General features: G+C 31.0%; 2 protein-coding genes across 9 annotated transcripts in view; one reads left to right on the top strand and one right to left on the bottom strand.

The window, feature by feature from the left end:
• The first annotated feature begins 284 nt into the window (after positions 1-284).
• LOC119662624 (leucine-rich repeat and calponin homology domain-containing protein) overlaps positions 285-18,662 on the top strand; it is a 39,548-nt gene continuing 21,170 nt past the window's right edge. For 2 of the 3 annotated variants that reach the window (XM_038072283.1, XM_038072281.1), the window contains exon 1: positions 437-821. In XM_038072283.1, the coding sequence (XP_037928211.1) occupies positions 617-821 (205 nt within the window). In that variant the 5' untranslated portion in view covers positions 437-616. Of the gene's footprint in view, positions 354-436; positions 822-18,662 lie in introns of those variants that run through there. The other variant, XM_038072282.1, reaches the window with a different exon arrangement.
• LOC119662625 lies at positions 16,157-18,085 on the bottom strand. Of its 6 annotated transcripts, XR_005250837.1 has the most exons (8): positions 17,774-18,085; positions 17,500-17,700; positions 17,218-17,379; positions 17,029-17,147; positions 16,878-16,935; positions 16,704-16,814; positions 16,336-16,638; positions 16,157-16,280 (listed from the first exon to the last, which is right to left on the bottom strand). XR_005250837.1 is itself a non-coding variant. In XM_038072284.1 (3 exons), exons 1-2 carry the CDS (start codon positions 17,978-17,980, stop codon positions 17,578-17,580), a joined length of 330 nt encoding a protein of 109 aa, XP_037928212.1. In that variant the 5' UTR covers positions 17,981-18,082; the 3' UTR covers positions 17,214-17,379; positions 17,500-17,577. The 6 variants fall into 6 exon arrangements, 1 of the variants encoding a protein (XP_037928212.1); XR_005250839.1 differs by having other exon boundaries at positions 16,211-16,638; positions 17,218-17,406; XR_005250838.1 differs by having other exon boundaries at positions 16,211-16,638; positions 17,020-17,147; positions 17,774-18,083.

Raw genomic sequence — 18,662 nt, 5'->3', positions numbered from 1 at the left:
ACCATTTCGAAGGAGATTTAAAATTAATTTCGACCAAAAGGAGATTAACTTTTGGTTGGGAAATCTGAGATTAAACTACGAGTTTAGTACTATAATCTCGAGGTCAGTACTTTAATCTACTCTTAAACACACAATATAAGCGCACATTCATTGCAAACGCAAATCATGATTGGTCTTGTCAAGCATGTTTGATGTATAAAACGCAAAAAATTACAGCTCTGGTTGGAATTCTGTTATTTTTTCACAAATTTTTTGTATCAATTCTTCAGTTGTTTATTGTTGCTTCTGCGGTGAAGTTAATTGATTTTGTGTTGGAATTGTGACGGGGAAATTTTCATTTTTTTTTTATGGAAGTAATTATTATATTCATTTCTTGGAAATATAATTTTTACTAGAGTTAAATGTGCTGTATATATGCAATATAATTAATGTTACATAATTTATATAAATAAAATATTAATTAAAAAGTTATGTTAAGAAAAATGTAATAGATGCAGTCAAGCGCAAACAAAACATTACAACAACAATACAGAAACATAATACTGTATCGATTCTTTTTAAAGAACTATAATAGAAAGGTAACGCAGTTATAGAGCACTGCCACGCCTACAAAAGAATGGCTGCGACTGCTGCCGTTTATAACCGCCTCCATAATTCGAGTTTAGGAGGTGGTATGGGGCATCATTCGCAGCTGGCGCGTTCACTTGAGCGCATCTTGGAGGAGGCACATCTTAGCGGAGAATTGATATTGACTAATCGCAAACTGAAAGACTTTCCGAAGACAGGAACCAAATTTAGTTTGGCAGATACGGTAATTGCAGGTAAAGAGCGCATAAATATACCATATTATGTAATTATGTTGGAAATCATGAATATATATGAATATGGGTGCATTTAGGTTGGGCAAGATTGCGAGAACACAAATAGTCGAAATAAAAACACTAAATATTGAAAGGATTCGGTCGGTCTTATGAATTGTTGTAATATGAATTTGTTTTTGTTGTGACAAAAACAAATTATCAAAACATGCGGGGCAGATATGCAGTATGTGATTGACATTCTGCACACGCTTGCTAGTTTGCAGACACACTCAAACACACATAAACACACATAATTCATGACGAACAGTGAGATGGACAGACATGCTAATGGCAGTAACGTGTGCTTAAATGTGCGTTGGGTGCGGCCGTGCTGCCGTACTGCAGCCGCACAAAGTGTCTGCTTGCTCTGTGCCTGGCTGTGCCAATTGAACATATGATCGCTAAGAAATTCATGTGCAACTTGCTTGAAAGCATTAAAATAAATGGAAACATACTTTATTTTAATTTATTATTTGCACAAATGATTTATTCACAGGAAAAACTTTTTGTTCATTTAGTTCATTATTTCGCTCTGCGATTTGCAGGAAACTATTTAAGTTTCCTGCTGCAAATTAAGTTAAAAATCGATAACTGCTGGCTGTTCGATTGTTCCTTATCAGCTGCTCTTCATGTTCGCTTATGGGCTCTGTCCGTTACTCCGGTTGTTTTTATTACCCATCAAGGGCAATCGATTTTACTGCAACTTCATTTTTTGTTTTTGTTTTTGTTTTTTTTTGCAGTTGCAGTAGTTTTCTATTTAAATGAAATGAAAATTGCACGAATTTTGATTTTCTCACCACTAACACCACTTGCAGGAAAATAGAGTATGTATGCTTATGGGTTGGTTGGTTTCGGGGAGGAAGAGGGGTATAAGTATTTCTTTAGTGTTTTGCGTGTGCCGTGTCTTGGTGTATGGTGAAAGTACACCTTCAACAATGGTGTGCAGTTGTCAGAGTCATTTATGTTAATATTATTTTGTCTGCGGCAGTAATGCGAGACGTTGATCCCTTAATTTCCTTTGTCGGACACTACCTTGAGACTAAATGCTCCAGCAAACGTGGCTGGCAAATGTCTTTTCTGCAGTATAAGTTCAAAAACTTTTGCTATTATGTTAATCATAAAATATGTTTTGCATTATTTATTTTCGTTCTTCTTCTTCATAGAGTTTTTTTTTTCCGGGGTGTTATTAAATGCTGGTACTTGAGAAATAACTGTGTATAACAGAAGTATAAAATGAAAATATGTATTGCGCTTTGACTTTTTGTAAAAATTTTTTACATAGATCTCCTCGACATTACGCCGCCACATTACATTTTACTCCGCCTTTCCATTTTACGCAATCCCATTCCCATCTATAATCCCTTGTATGCTTCTAACATTGAGTACTCTCTGTCCTGTTTGACTTCATTGCTGAATGCATTTTATTGATTTTCTTGCTCGTTAAGCTCGAAATTGAAAGTTTTTCCGTGTTTTGTAATATTTTTATCCAATTTCAAATAATTATAGCGTGATTTCTGTGTCCTTTTATTTTATCATCTCTTGGATATCTCTTGAAATTCGTCTAACACACATATCTGGTATTTTACTTCTCTCTTTTATAATATTGTATAGTTTCCTTGTAAATATTTACACATTCAAATTCATTTCATTATTAATATTTTACATATTAAGGTTTGTCTTACTTTTGTGTTGGTTATATATTTAGTTAGATACTATACTTCCTTCTCTCTTCATGTGCTTCTTAATTCTACCGCATTTATCAGTTTATTTTATATTTTAGCCAAACGTGTCAGCTTTGATATGAAACGGAAGCGACTCGTACCGTACATTGAACATTTATGTTAAGCTGGTAATTTGATTAATGTTCTAATACCATTTTTATAAGAAACTTCGTTAAAGCTTTCCAAAACTTAGTGTGTGTTCTCTAATAACCTACATACGTTTAGCTGTTAAGGGTTATATGAAACATTCCATAGATAATCAATTGAATTTCGACTTCATAGCGAAGTATTAGATTTCGGTGAATGGTTAAATAATGTGTTGAAACACAAAATAAGGTAATGACAAGTACAAAATCAATATTAAATATAACGAAAATTTTCTTTCTTTATGAATTTTATATAAGTAAAGATAAGTAAAGAAATCTTTGTTGCGAAGAAGAGGAAATAGCAGAACACATTCTTTGTAACTGTGATAGTCTCGCCAGACTCAGACTTCGGTATTTATAACGGAATTAGGCAACATCTCACCAAAATACATAATGCCGTTCTTAACTGCTACTTGTCTATGGAACTAAAGTAGGTATGCCACAATAATCCTCAAAGGTTGCAGTGACGTGGTGACAAGTTTCCAACCCGTTTAAAATCTATCTATCTATCTAAGTAAAGAAATTAACAATATTGTGAAAATATTGAGATATGTTCATTTAAAAAATAAATTAATATACTCAAAAATACTTTTATTCAATTAGTTTATTTCAACAATGAGCTTTTTTTATATGAAGTGTGTCCTATATCTTATTTTATATTCATATAAATTCTTTAAAATGCCTTAAGAGCATAAAAGCAGAATTTGAAAACAAAATTTATAGGACTGGAGAAAATATTTTGTTGTTAGATATTGTAGATATTTTTAAGAGAAATGATATGTTTCAAAATAGTTTTTTCCCTTACCATCACTATAATTACTGTTACACCTTAATTTCAAAATCATTAGTGATATTCACAACCTTAAAAGATGGCTTACCAAGCTCAATTACCGAGCAAGATAGTAACGCATTAGCAGGGTATAGCAGTAATAATAAAATATATTTTGAGTAACACATTGCCAATACACAGAAGCAAATCACAGAAGTATCTAGGTTAATATCTGTTTTTATAGGACACTGGACTAATGGACGGCATAAAGCTAGACTTGGCCTACCAGCTATCGAAGAAAGGACACCAGAACACCTGATGGTTTGGCCAGAACTAGGCTTAAATTTCATCAACACACTCGGCGATATCTCCAGCATTGGCCAGATTCTTGCCTTTATAAATGCCTCTGGCTGGTTCTAGCTTGACCTTCTCTCTACTACCCACTATTACGCGATCTACTCACGACTAAGTGCGATTTAAATGAACAAGCCAAACTTGCAGATTTAGCTCGTTGAAAATTAGAAGTTTTTGTTGCTTTTTCTTATTTCTCAAAAGACAAGTACTTGAGTGAAATATTTGTCGTACTCTTTTATGCACACACGCTTTTTGGCCCCAGTTTGCTGAAACGCAATAATTGCGGATTATATATACATATGTTGTGTTATTTTTAATACTGTGTTTGTTGTTGTAAAGAATTACTATTTGAACTCTTCTATGAATATAGAATAGTTTCTTACGTTATATTTGATTTTGAAATTAAATTTTTATTTATGTTTTTACGTTTTTAATTTTTAAAAATGTTACTTCCGTTCTCACTTCCGATCACAAAAATGATGATTGCCAGTCACATAGGCATTTGGATTTATTTGTATTCTGTACGTTAGTTCCACTCTTTGATATTTTTTGAGATATTTGTAAATATGTATACTTTTGTTTTGTATTAGGATGGTGTATCTCTGTTTGCACATATTTGTTTTTTGTTGAGTATTTTATACAATCCCAACCAACATTCAACATTAGTAAATAGTCCGAATATCATCATGCTGTTATTGAAAACAATCGGAGACGAGCTCGAAGTATTTGCTTCTTCTTCTTCTCTTTTCTAGTTGAAAGTTGCAACAACCATAAACCGTGAGCAGTGAATTTTATGCGCAGAATCATAGCAGAAGATCTCGTAAAAGTTAGTTACCTCGTAAGAGAGTTCTTTAAATAACAACGCCATGATATTTTGATCATTCTGCGAAGTGAAATGGTCAGGATAGAAACTTGTGTTTTTAAATAATATTTTAATTTTTTCTATTTATCACAAACTTGAATTTTTAATGCCATTTGAGGGAAACACACTTCAAGTGACGGTTGCACAAGATATGGTAAAACTTCAGTAAACGCTTTCATTTGGCGACTGTTGAAGCTAGATGTGGTGAAAAGATGGACTGTCATTTGAATTGATCAATTATTGATTAATAGTAAAAGCAAATATGTTGGAAAATAAATAATTATATTTATATTATAAAATGTCTGCGTTTATATAAAAGCGGACTAAAATTTCTCTCCTTCCATTTGCTATCTATGCTGCTATCTGTCAAGCCGACCGGCTGGTTATAAAAAAGTTGTTTTCTCATATTAACAAGAAACTGTATTTAACAAACAATAATCAAGATAATTTAGAATAAGTTATTGATTTCCTGTATTTATATTCATTTAGTCGTCTTATTTGATAAGACTACATGTTTCCTTATTTTTATAATACAGTGCAAATTATTTAAACATTGGAAAGGACTTTTCGTGTTCACGTTATTTCAAATTTCATACTCTTATTGAATATAAATATTCTTGTTTTTAGGTTCTTGATATTAATGTTTAAATAATAAAATTTGTTGAGTCACATGAGACTGGTAGAAGATTACTATCGTACTATGGTAAATGATAGCTATTTGCATGGCCCTTGTCTGTAATTTTAAAATTAATTGTTGGAGCTTTTCAATAGAACTTAGTTTGAATGTCTTTCTCCAGTGCCAACAGAAGACTTAATTAGTATATCTTTCTTTTTTTATTTTTTTAATCATTCATTATCATTCATTACTTGATAAAACGTTTTGCTTCCAGTAGTGATTTTCAACTTTTCGTCTATTTACTATTTACATAGGATTTCCACAAATCTCGGTTTCTAGCTATATGTCTTAACTCATTAAAGGTTTTATTCGTTTCCGCATTAACGCTTCTACATCATGTCATTTTGGGGCGTCCTCTGTTTCTTGCACCTTAGGGATTCAATTGTAGGGCCACATGTACTATTTTGTTTGCGTCCTTCCGACGCAAATGTTTATAACTTACGATTTGCATCTTATTTTAAATGCCATGCTTTAAATATTTGAATTTTATAATTGATAATAATTGAATTTGTTTTATTGTTTTATTTGACCATACTCGGAAAAGGTACCAGTAACGTTCGCTATTAATTACTTTACCATATATCTGCATCTGTTCTATCTTCAGTTTGTAGTGTACTTCAATGTCTTCTATGGGGTCGCTTTTTGCAGAGTCATTAGCTACGGTCATAAGCTTCTCTTGCATCTTATTATATGTGTTGCTAAATAGAGCCACATCATAAACGTAGGATCACCTAGTTTTCACGTCTTCTTTCAATGAATATCCGCTTCATTGAAATTCTCGTACACCAGGTCGAGAGCCGTGATAAAAAGTAGAGACGAGAGTATATAGCCTTGTTTCATTCCTAATACAGTCCGAAACGACTCGCTGTCCGTAGTGTAAAACCCGACATGAAGAGCCATCGTACATATTTTTGATGATGTTGACGATTTTATCGGGAACTTTTCTTGCATAAAGTGCGGTCCATATAACGTCTCTCGTTAATGCGTCGAATGCTTTAGATAATGAATAAACGCCATATACCATATAGTGGTGAATTATACTCGACTGACTGTTCAATAAGGTTTCTGACGACATGAATGTTATCGATGCATGAGTGATCAGGTCGGAAACCAGCTTGGTTTGCTTTTATAAGTTTAACTAGTGGATCGGATATGCGTTCTAGTATTATTTGGAATAATATTTTTCCAATTGTTGGTAGTATGCATATTTCGCGCCAGTTTGTGCACTTTTTACGGTCACCTTTCTTTGGTAACGTGACTGGGGATTGTTTCATCATTCCATATACGTTGGAAAAGCGGTAGAAGTAGGGCTGCCATCGCTTCGGCATCTGCTTTAAAAAATCCGTAGGTACGCCATCGTTACCGCTAGCTTTTCCGTCTATCATTGCTTTAATTGCCGCTGTTAGTTCTGATAAGGAAGGTTCGTCTGTATTTATATACCTATTTGGTTGTCGTCTCGTTCGAATTTCGATCCTACCTACACTGTCGTCGTGTATTGTGTTCAATGATTTTTCAATATATGTTTTCCTTATGGCTAGTTGTTTTTCTTTACGAGTTTCTAATATTACATCTATATCTATATTTAATATTCCATACTAATATATTCTAATATTCCATCCATCTATATTTACTTTTGTTCTTACGACGAATATATAATATGCTTTTATTGAGTTGGAATATTTGTATGTTTGTAAATAATATTTGTAAATAAATATTAAAGTTTGATCTAGCAATTAATAAACTGCATGGTCTGCCTAAGGAACGCCAGTTTAATACCTAATATACACAATATCATTGAATTTTTGCCCTGACGCAACTCCAAGACACTTGCTTAGCTTTTTATAGGAGGATATGAGGCGAGAACGCCACTTCAAAGCTAATGAACATTTCAATTTTTGGTTTATAAAATGATTCCCGCATTCCTGAATTTATAAAAAAAGTTTTTTATGAACACATATATATAAGTTTCTTTGTCATTTATTTTCATATTTCCTTATTTTCTTTTCGTTTGTGTTGTTAAATAATGTTTTTCCAACCCTTAAGGGAAGATTTTGCTTTCGGGATGACTCTACTGGGTATTAGTCGCACTCTCAAATCCTGCATGTGGTTATGATTTTTGTATTTCAACTTTCGTTTGTGGTGCTGGCAGTTTGTTTTTCAATGGAGTCATACAGTCTGCAGTCTGCTTAAGTATGGCACTGAAGTCTTTCAAGAAATATTTCAATTCTGATGAATTCTATCGAAAAAATGAACTTTAAAGTACCACACCTAGAGGTACAATTAAATGTGCGGAAATTTTGTTGAAGTTACAAGTTCTATACTGCTTTATCGATTTATTTAAGAATTAAAAAGTGTTAATTTGCACTTTAATCTTTTTCAAGCAATTCAAATATTGGCAATAATTATTCATTTAAAAAAAACCTATTTAAATTTTAAATTGTATAATTTAAACCTGTCCTTTTTTTGGCACAGATTACACGAAAATGCAACGACCTGTATATATTTTTGTTTGATATCTTCTTAAACCTGTAAACATTTTTAGATATTTTCCATTATATATTTTTGCAGATACCTCAAAAAATAGTAGACATATAGTGTGTTAAAACTGTATTAAAATGATATCCATACTTAGAGAAGTTATAGTATTCTTTACCTATATCGTGAAATATGATCCAATTCCACTTCTATCAAATGAACTTCTTCCAATTGAAATGAAAAAAATTTGGGTGAATATTAGGCGGATATCTCATTTTCTCAAAATAAAGATAGGTCTAGTATTTCTACTTAAGTGTTAATGAAGGTATTGTAGAAAATCGAAAATAATTATTGATAGTTGAGAAACTATCAATAGTTGAGAAACTATCAATAGTTGAGAAACTATCAATAGTTGAGAAACTATCAATAGTTGAGAAACTATCAATAGTTGATTTTTGCTCTTAAAGCTTAAAACCATGGGAAAACATAGAAAATCTACAAAAATTTAACTTTTTAAATAACTATAGAAGCAGGAAAGTAAGAGATTAAAAGTTATTTTAAAATTTTAAATTTTTAGACCTTACAAAACATCGGTGGCTATAACACATATCAATCCTAGCAGTCGCTTTCCTTTGACAAATTGTGTTGTTACTTACTCAGAACACTTCACTGACTATTCTCTTTTAACAAAACAAAATTCTCAGCCGATATTTGAATTTTTGGGGTTTCAGTCTTTACTATAGAAAAATCAGATTTCGATTTCGAGTTGGAATCTGATATTCTTTTTAATTAAAACTAAACTTTAAGACACTTCTTCAGTTTTCTTGTCATATCTTGACATACTAATATCACGTTCACACTGTCTCATTTAAACAATTTTGCTCATTATAGCCACTAATGAGGATGATTTGCCAATGAAAGTGTTTTAATATAAATGAGATCATTAACATATATTAAATACTCATACGAGTATTTTTTTACAACTCTGACAGAAAGAAAAGAGTGCTTAAATGAGACAGTGTGAATGTACTCTATAAGTCTGTTGTCAATATCTAATTAAAAGTACATATATTCTTATAAGCAGTATTGGTTGACTAATTAATAATATTTTGATACATGCTATTTTGATATTATGACAAGTGAAAAGTATAAAGTGCTGATAGGATAAATGAGTTGTAGTATTCAATTTTATTTATAAATATATATTTTTTAAAATAACAAGATTTAATTGCTAACATATGGTTACTATTATAGTCAACTACAATTCTCAGAATTTTTTTTTTATAATTGTAAAATATTTTTTGAATGTGAGTGATGTCTCAGTTTTCTAACAGTTTATTTTGTAAATAAATTGAAAATGTATGTTTAGGAACAATAGACTTGGAAAACAAAATGCTTTCTATACTGTTTTTATAAGCTATTGAATGTTTTATTGAATAAGGTAAATAAGTTTTATTACTTAATAAAATAAGATCACATAGTTTGATACATATGCCCAATAATAGATAACGAGTTTTATTACTTAATAAAACGGGAGCATATATTTGGCAATCAAAAGTGGACTAATTTTTGATGATTTCCCGGATATCAGGGACAATAATAAAGTTATAAGGAAAGTGAGAAGATTTTACTACGTGCCGATTCTACGCAATCAAATGAGGTATACATACTTGTACATTCCGTAGTTACTTGCAGTCATTTGCAGTCTTTACATTAATTATTGCTTCGAATATCTGTCTGTTGACAAAAATTGATTGCGCAATAGTTACATTCGCTTGCTTTGGGTAGCGCCATCGCTATTCAGGAGATGTGATAGATAAGATAGAGCTGTTTTGAAAGAAAAAACTGTTATACCTTTTGCAGTCGACATACAAATAAGCGTGAAAGAACAAAGCGGCAGGCGCAGATGGTTGGTTAACCTGGGAATTGTTCAAGGCTAACGGCGTTGAACATTAGACCACGTACAGAATATGGTTGGACAAAACTATGCTTAACCCTTAACCATTATGCATACCCTCTGTCGTGTTCTAAAAAAAAGTGACCCAAATAGTTGCGTTAACTATCAGGGGTTTGTCCTATTACCTGCCGCGTACAAGTTCCTTTTAACTATGTGAAAGGCCGAATCCATATGCCAACTCACTGATTGAGGTTCTTAACCTGGTCGTCCCACCATTACCCTGATATTTACAACGTAACATGTCTGGGAAATTCACACGAACATAAAATGATATTCACATTAACATGTTGCATGTCATATGTCCTGGGAAAGTCTCACGAACATACAATTAATATCCTCCTTTTTATCGAAAAAAAAGGGTTCTTTCGATAGTCCTATACGGTATTACACAGTGATGTCTGAGCACAATCAATACGACTCTGCAGGATGACGTTTAGTAGTACTTGGGGTGTTTGAAAAAAAAGTTCTTCGTAAGATCTCTGGTACTCAATGAGTTCACGGCGAAGATCGCAGCCGGATTTTAAAACGAAACACGTCACAATTCAACTTCATCTGAGTGTGAATAAAGCCTTTTTTAGTAAAAGACCCATATCGAGATCGAATAATAAAATCAAATACAACGTTTAGTATCACGTTAAAAATCTAAAAATATAAAATCAAATTATTTTTAAATAAATTCGAAATCTATTTTGTATAATATATGTTTTCTTCATTTTAGCATTGCAGAAATACCCAAATGGTTTACATTAAATTTTATAGTAAATTTTCTCTTCCAACAACTTAATCAATTTATGTTCCTTTTTTAATTAAAAACACTGCCGATATATACTTTAAGTTCATAAGTATGTCAATTTTAACCCAGATAAGATATAAAGGGAAATTATAAATGAGCTCTTTCCGTTTGTTAGCATTCATCAGAATGTCATGTTACGTTGGTAGTGTCGTACATGAGCAATAAAGGAGCGGTAATTGTCCTTTGCACACATAACTCCACCCTACTTTTTTATAGTATATATTATCTTCTTTGGTATATATTTAAACATTTATCAACATTAATGCTATCAACGGCAAAATTGAAAGTAAATAGCTTAAAAACTAAAATGGAATTTTAATCACATAGTTCTGATATTTTGTGGAGATATGTTGTTAATAGCAATATAGTAATTAACAGGTAATATAATAAAAACATGAAAAACCCAATTCTGAACATTCCCAGGGAATAAGTTTCTCCCAAAATGCACTATTCCCTCGAATAGAATTCCCTTATTCTAAATTAATTGGGAGATAGCAGCTTTGGGAACAACAAGAAATTCAAATTTGTTTTGTTGAACTTTGGTAGCATTTTCATTTTTTAATGGCGAAAAGTGCGAAAATGAGTAGCTGTCTTGGTGGCAGGGTTTTGGAAAATAGACGAAGGGATTAATGCTAACTCAGCAACATGCAGAAAAGAGTTGTCGGCCTTAAGGGCATCGACAGTTTTAATGAGATCCGCAAGTTGGGATTCAATCTGCATTCGGCGCTGAAGTTTAATCGACTCAATTGGAGCGACTAAAGGGAGGCGCTTAGTCATATCTGTTGGAGAGGCAGCCCCTTCGTCGGGGCTGACCTCACTGGAGGTGTCATCGTCTCCATTCTCCGTTGTTAAATAAGAATAAGTTAAAGAATACAATTAGATGTATAAAAGAATAAGAAAAATATGTTTAATAAGAAATAATAAAATAACAAAGAATCAAAAAGTAAGAATAATAATAATAAAATAATAAATAAAAATATGATGAAACAAAAATTTGAAGAAAAAATAAATGAAAATTAATTAGAAAGAAAATAAGGCTGAAATTAAATTAAAAAACGGAATAAGATAAACAAAACAAACAAATAAATTAATATGATTATAAATAGAAATGAAATGAAATATAAAAAATATTGCAACAAACCCTCACCAATATAATAAGTCTATGAACACTTATTGTGCAAGTCAAGGTGCTTCTTCTTCAAATGGTTTTTGGATGAAAATCAAGAAGAACAAGATTCTCAACATTTTTTTGAGTTTTAAAAACTTAAAATTTTATTATTAGAGCAAATAGTCTGAAACTAGAACGAAATTAAAAACTATTTCCGAAAATGCTTCTTCCCTAAACGATTGTTAAAGAAAATCAAAAGGAAGAAGATTCTCATGTTCTTTGAACTCCTGTTGCTGAGCAGGCTGCTTGCGGAAAAACACTTAACAGTAAGACGAAAAATAAATAATTCTCCCAAATGCTTCTACTTGAAATGATTTTTGGAGAAAGTCAATGAAAAGAAGACCTCCGAGTTCTCAGAATTAGTATAAAGTTTCATCTTTTTAATGCCATCTAGCGTAACCCGATCGGACTAATGCACGTCGGGATACAGATAACTATGGCCATCTATTGGGAAAACAATGGATTTCTTTTTACTATGTCTAAATCAATTACCTGTCAACTTATGCCACGAAAAACTACATGAGCTATAAAAAGATAGACACACATTCGTGCCTTTAGGATTACGAAATTCAGATACTCGTGTATATTTCAGTTTACTCGGAACCTAATTTCATTACGAATATGGTAAAATGTAACACATAGAGTGCGTTGTTTACAATTGAATTTTAATTTTTAAATAAAACAGAAATTAAATACGAATAAAATGTTTAAGCCCACTTGTTACAATTTTTATTGGCTTCATTTAGTAAAAGAAAAATACATAACAATCATGAGGAAAAAAAAACGTAACAGCTAAAAAAATAGTTTCAGACTTTATTATACGGTTTTTAGGTGAAATTTTCACACGTATTTTACAGTTACCATGTATTATAACGGATGTGTGTATAGCAATTGTGTATAAGACTTCAAAAATAAGTTGAATAACCCAGAAATAATAATAAAAATAAAATTATTTTTAGTAAATTTGTTTATTAGTTAATCTTTAGATCTTTAGATTTGTGTAATTCGGTTACACTCCAGAAGGAAGTGCGTCTTTATATAAACTACTTATTTACAATATTTACATTTGTTGTTTCAACTGTTCATACGTTCGAACGCAATGTTCCAGGCGATAAAACCATAAAAACAACGCCATCTACAGACCTAAGTTTTTTAATATCTTAACTTACATGACGTCATTCGACAATAACTTCCGAAATTTGCATACATAAGTAATCTGCAATAATTTTTATATTCTTGCAATGCGTCGTTGATACCACTGATTCCGTAGAGCCTACTAAACGAAAAGCACAATCGGGCTATCTCAATAGTGACGTGTTAATGATTAGAATAAGAGTGAACGGTGGCATTTGGAATTGAATGGAATACGGTAACAAGGAGGGGATTGATAATCGTCAACAGTTTTATCTGTTATACTGCTTAACTACAGAGTGTGTTTTCATTATAATATTGTATAGTCGAAAAGGAGTGTTTAATGTGTATAATCGAAAAAGTAATATTGATGCAACTCAATAATTTCTAGAATTTTATTTTAAAAATTGGTAACAGTTACTAATTTTAAGGGTTAAAGCCATCTAGAACCTGCGGCAAAGCTAATGATGTTATTTAAAGGGTGTTCCTGAAGTTCGTCAAAATCCTTTAAAAAAGAAAAACCCTAAAATGTTAAGGCGGCGCCGTGCATATGCCGGACAGAAGCAGAGCAGATGGGAGGCACTTTCTTCATCCTCACTACGAGGATGAGAGGCAGATATGGTTGAAAGAGAGATTTAGTGTCCTAGCATGGTTTCCTAGAATTCAATGACCTGTAAGTAAACCCAGATTGTTTAGGTGTTCTGAGTGGTTTCCTCAAGCACTCCGTCTGGTTAGCTCGTCTGCTTTGCAATTGCCGAAAATATCCCTATGACCAGGAACCCAGATTAGAGAGTTATTGAACTGCGTCGACATCTCATTTAGAGATGTGTAGCAGTTAAAGACTGTTTTAGATGAAAATTGGACTGAACTCAAGGACTTTATAGCAGCTTGACTATCCGATAGTATATATATATATTTATTACAAGTATATTATCTACTTCTACTTCTAAATATTTTCTTTCCAACTGAGTTTTCTATCGAAAACAATACCTAATGGAGCCTACAGTATTAATGATGTAAAAATATTGAAAAATACACCCACAAAAACTGCACTAAAGAAGTAGAAGCGTCTTATACATAACATAGGTACATATATACATATGTATATAAAAAATATTAATAGTTGCGAAATTAATTGCCGGATTACGATACACGTGAGCATGAATCATGAGGAAATTTTTAAACAATAATTAATGATTTTCAATTTGCCCCGAGATTCGGAAGAAAACTAGCGCATTTAATGTGTGCGCAGAACGTTCCTTTGTTCCCACTTCTGTTTGTAATTCAATTGTGATGAGCGAACAGACTAATGTGTACAGTGTACAGAATTTGTATTCGTACTCGGTTCAGTGTGGAGTGATGCGGTCATAATATATATATAAGAAGTTATTCGAAAGACAATGCAAACGGACACAAGGTTAGAAGTGAGAAAATAATAGACATCACAAGTAGCGGGGTGCGGACGTCAGTATTTGGATATAAAAACATGTATATTAAAAACCTACTTAAACAAAAACATAAAAATTAATTCTTAATAAGAAGCAATTGCATGGCAGTGCTGATAGTAAAGAGCACAATGAAAACTGTTGTAAAATACAAGAAATAAATTTTGGATTCGGGTTTATTTATATAATTTGCACAATAATTTTATTTAATATAATTTTAACTTGTTTAACATTTAATAGTTTACAAAAAGAGGTTTTTCGAACAATACTGAACGAACTACAATAACAAAAATTTATTTTATATTATTTTAATTAATTGATTTTTTGACTGACCATACAGCTGTTTTGAGTATTGCCAAATGCCTATTAATAGTAGTCTTGGATATTTGTTTAATATTCTCCCATCATAACTACGATGAGCTCTAATATGAGTTTGTTCTATTATAATAGTTTGGTCATCTTTATTTGGCATGTCAATATGGAAATGTTTGGTAGGTATGAAAAAATTTATTACTGAGTTTGCTTAAGCATGACCTTTATTTTATACAGGTCGTTATGAGTGCAATAAATTGCTGTAACCAATTTCAATGAAATTACGGGTTTCTTCAACATTTTGATGGATTCATGTACTGCGAATTTTATTTTTTGATATTACTAACTGTTGTTTAAACATGTTTAGTCGCTTTTTGGTTTCTTCAATAAAATCGTTATAGCTACTAGGAGCTGAATGTTGAGTGTAGTTGTGGACATCATCGTTGCTGCTACAGATTCATCCATCAGAGTTTGTACTTCAACCCTTTATGAACCGTCTGACACTACGTTAGTGTGTCCTTGCTTGTAAATAATTTTAGGAGCAAATTCTTCTATGAAAGCATGCCGTTTCTAAATTTTGGAGTTTGGGTTTCGATGTGAAATCGCAAACGATAACGATTGATGATCCGTGTAGACATCTAAATTAGCTAGATTAGTTATATAAAAAATTTCTTAGATATTAAAATGTTAAATGACTCCAACTCCATAATCGAATCTAAAAAAACGTCAATATTTTCATTGTAATACAGATTAATCCGATATAAATCCAATTTCAGAAAAGCATGTAATGTATTTTATGTAAATTATAATAGTAAAGTAAGCATTCTCTTTCTTTTCCTACAGTTGCAGATACATATATATTATTGCATTTTTGCTAATAAAAATAATAACTGAGGAGCAACACAGTAGACAAATTTTTAAAATATTAAATTGCAAACAGTCTTTGGATTTAGTTTTCATGATACTATAGAAAGAACTCATTTATATGCATTTTATAATGTATGATTATAACCTGTGATCATTTATCTGCATGGATTACTGCTCTGCAATGTGTGTTCACATTGTACAATATTTCACTAAATACAGTAATACGTATAAATACTATTTAAAGCTATGTTATTCAAGATATGGCAATCACTTCATTGGGTTATATATATACATAGTTTTATATGCTTTTTATATATAGGAAGGATGTGTTTTACAAACTATTTTTCATTCTATTTTGCAAAATAGGTTAACAGGTCAGGTCAACATTTCCTGTTGCAAATTATCAAATTACTATAACAAATTTCGATACAAATGTTTAATTTTACTTAATCATAGATTAGTGCTGTTATTATGATAATCCTAGAGATCCTAGAATCCCCTTCTCATATTAATTCTCATATCAAAAATGGTTTTATTTCAATCAATATTTCAAGAATTTAAACACATTCGTATTTTCAATAAATATATTTATTTTTTTAATAAATATATTTATTTTTTGTGTATATATGTCCGTCATTCTATAGTTTGATTTATATGAGAAAATTATTGTTTTGAGAAAAATTGCATAAGGGTCTCCATAGAATTAAACAGACGTATGTCTGTTCCAAAGATCAAGTTAAGTTACTAAAAGAAAATAACTTCACTAACAGTAATATTTATATGTACCACGTATCATTACTTAAGGTTCTTCCGAACTATTGGTTCCTTTTGGTTTAATTTTGCCCTATGCTGTTATTAATTCTACTCCGTCACAGAAACAGTATTAAATAAAGAGTAAGACTATATCAAAGAGTAAAATTATATCATATTATTTATATATAGAACTCTTTGATACAATTTTGCCCTGATTTGTTTATAATTTTTCTCCGGAACCTTTTGGTTTTTTGGTGTTTGTCGATGTCAGATTATTTTCAATAGTACGCTGGAACTTCTTGGTTGTTGATATTGGCTTCATGATGTTGATATTGGCTTCATAATGTCACTTTTTGAGTTTAAAATAGTAAAAATGAAATATATATAGTTTTAAATAATTTTTCTATTGCCTACTTGATATTAAGCGTCCGTTTATTTTTTTTTTTGCTTTGTTAATTTTAAAAACAGGGCATTGTCTTAGGAGAATCCAGCAAATTTTGCGGGGAAGCATGTTCATATCAAAAACTAAAGTATTTGCAAATTTTATGTCAAGTTAAAGTTAAAGTAATTAAATGGTGATGGTATTACCGATAGTTATCCTTTTTTGAAGTATAGTAGAAAACAGTAAAAACCATGAAACGCATTGCTAAAATACAAAGCAAAACAGAAAATTAGAAACACATTTTGTTTTGAATTTTGTAAAAACTCAATGTAGATTTCAACATAATACCAAAAATACCAGAATCAGAATTACAAAAACGTCGTACTGCTCTTGTCAAAGTCAAGAAAATTCATTAAACCCATTATTTTAAGATCTTGAAGTACTTGATCAAAAGCCACGCTTAGAATTTTGTTTACCTTTAAGTAATACGAATTACAAATAATATATTGTTAGAATTTCATAAGTATATTTAAAATATTAACTTACCTAAGTCACACAAGGACAATTCGATATTATCCGTTACGTCATACAACATGAACTATACGAATAAAAAATGCCTTACGATCCGCCAGCAGATATAAAAACGGTAACTTTAAACAATTTTACTTTTCCTTAACCCTTCTTCCTAATACTTTCACATAATACCATCTGAAAATAAATGAAAGATATTCGATGCTAAATCAAAAAAAAAAATATTTTTGTCACATAAATATTTCAATAAATTTTACTTTAAAATTTTTTTTAAATAAATTTATTGCAGCTACTTACGTGTTCAATTCTAGTATGTTCTTAAAATTCTAGATATCTTGTTGTTACCGCTCAGTCTTGCCAATAGTCTTCTTATCATCAGTCATCTTGCTGGGCTTTCAACATTTCTTCTGTTAGCCTCTCTTCCTGCCATTTGCTAAGTATTTCGTAATAGGATGGATGTTCTTCTTTTGACCGAATGTAAAGATTTATAAGAAATTGCTATATAAAAAATTTTTAAATTTTGGATTTATTTAACAAAAAACAAAAAATGTAAATTAAAAAAAGAACTAACTTTTTGCATTTCTAACGCATGGTTCTTTGATATGCGATTCATCCATTTTATCGTGTTATCTTCGTAGTCCGCCAAAACATTCTTCATTTGATAATAATGATCAGCGGAATCGCTGAAAGTTCGTACAGCAATATCTGAAACTCGTAACAGATTTTGCTCAAACATAATACCCCTAGGTAAAGCTTTAGAAATTAATTTGCTCAACATTGTGAATATTAAGTTTTAAGCAAACGATTTACCAAAAGGAAAATCCGAAGAATAAAATTTTAAATTTTGAATTTAGACGGACATGAAACCAAAATTTTGAAACAACTTTTGTATGACAATATTTTTTTATATTTCATATTTATAATTAGATATTTTTTATATTTCAGATTTCAAAAATTAAACTGACTTACTAGATTGCTGACTTACTAGAATTAATTTTATTATATTCTGTTTTATTTATGCTATAAATCTAAATATATATATATAAATTACAATTGTTGAGTTTATGATACACTATCTCTATATAAAAGACCTCAACATAGCTTAATGTTTAATAGCAGAGTTATTGCTTAGAGTGGTCACCACACAAAAAATAAAACCCTATTTTCTTTTAATTCGATAAATTGATATGCATGGTATGACTAAGTAATCTCCACATAAAGGTACGGAACATAACCCATAACATTTTAATTTAGAGCTTCCACCATACAAAAAAATGACAAATCAAATTTTTTCAAAGTTGGTACATCGAGTATCGAATCCACTAAAGAATGCGTCAGGTGATACATAAATCTACGCGATCAATTATATAACTCAAGTACGAAATGTAGGCGTGGCAGTTACTTAAAAATTCGTTGACAGTATTTTAAATGCCTATGAAATGGTAAAATATTCGATTCAA

This window comes from Teleopsis dalmanni, chromosome X (assembly GCF_002237135.1).
Source record: "Teleopsis dalmanni isolate 2A chromosome X, ASM223713v2, whole genome shotgun sequence".
Classification (NCBI taxonomy): Eukaryota; Metazoa; Arthropoda; class Insecta; order Diptera; family Diopsidae; genus Teleopsis; species Teleopsis dalmanni.
The sequence above is the reverse complement of the archived record's forward strand: the minus strand, read 5'-3'. Positions and strand labels throughout refer to the sequence as shown.

Excerpts from the sequence above, each read along its gene's own strand:
- LOC119662625 (XM_038072284.1), bottom strand. The coding sequence starts at position 17,980 with ATGTTGAGCAAATTAATTTCTAAAGCTTTACCTAGGGGTATTATGTTT. Across the intron at positions 17,701-17,773 it reads ATGCGTTAGAAATGCAAAAA|CAATTTCTTATAAATCTTTA; the intron begins GTTAGTTCTTTT and ends TTTTTTATATAG.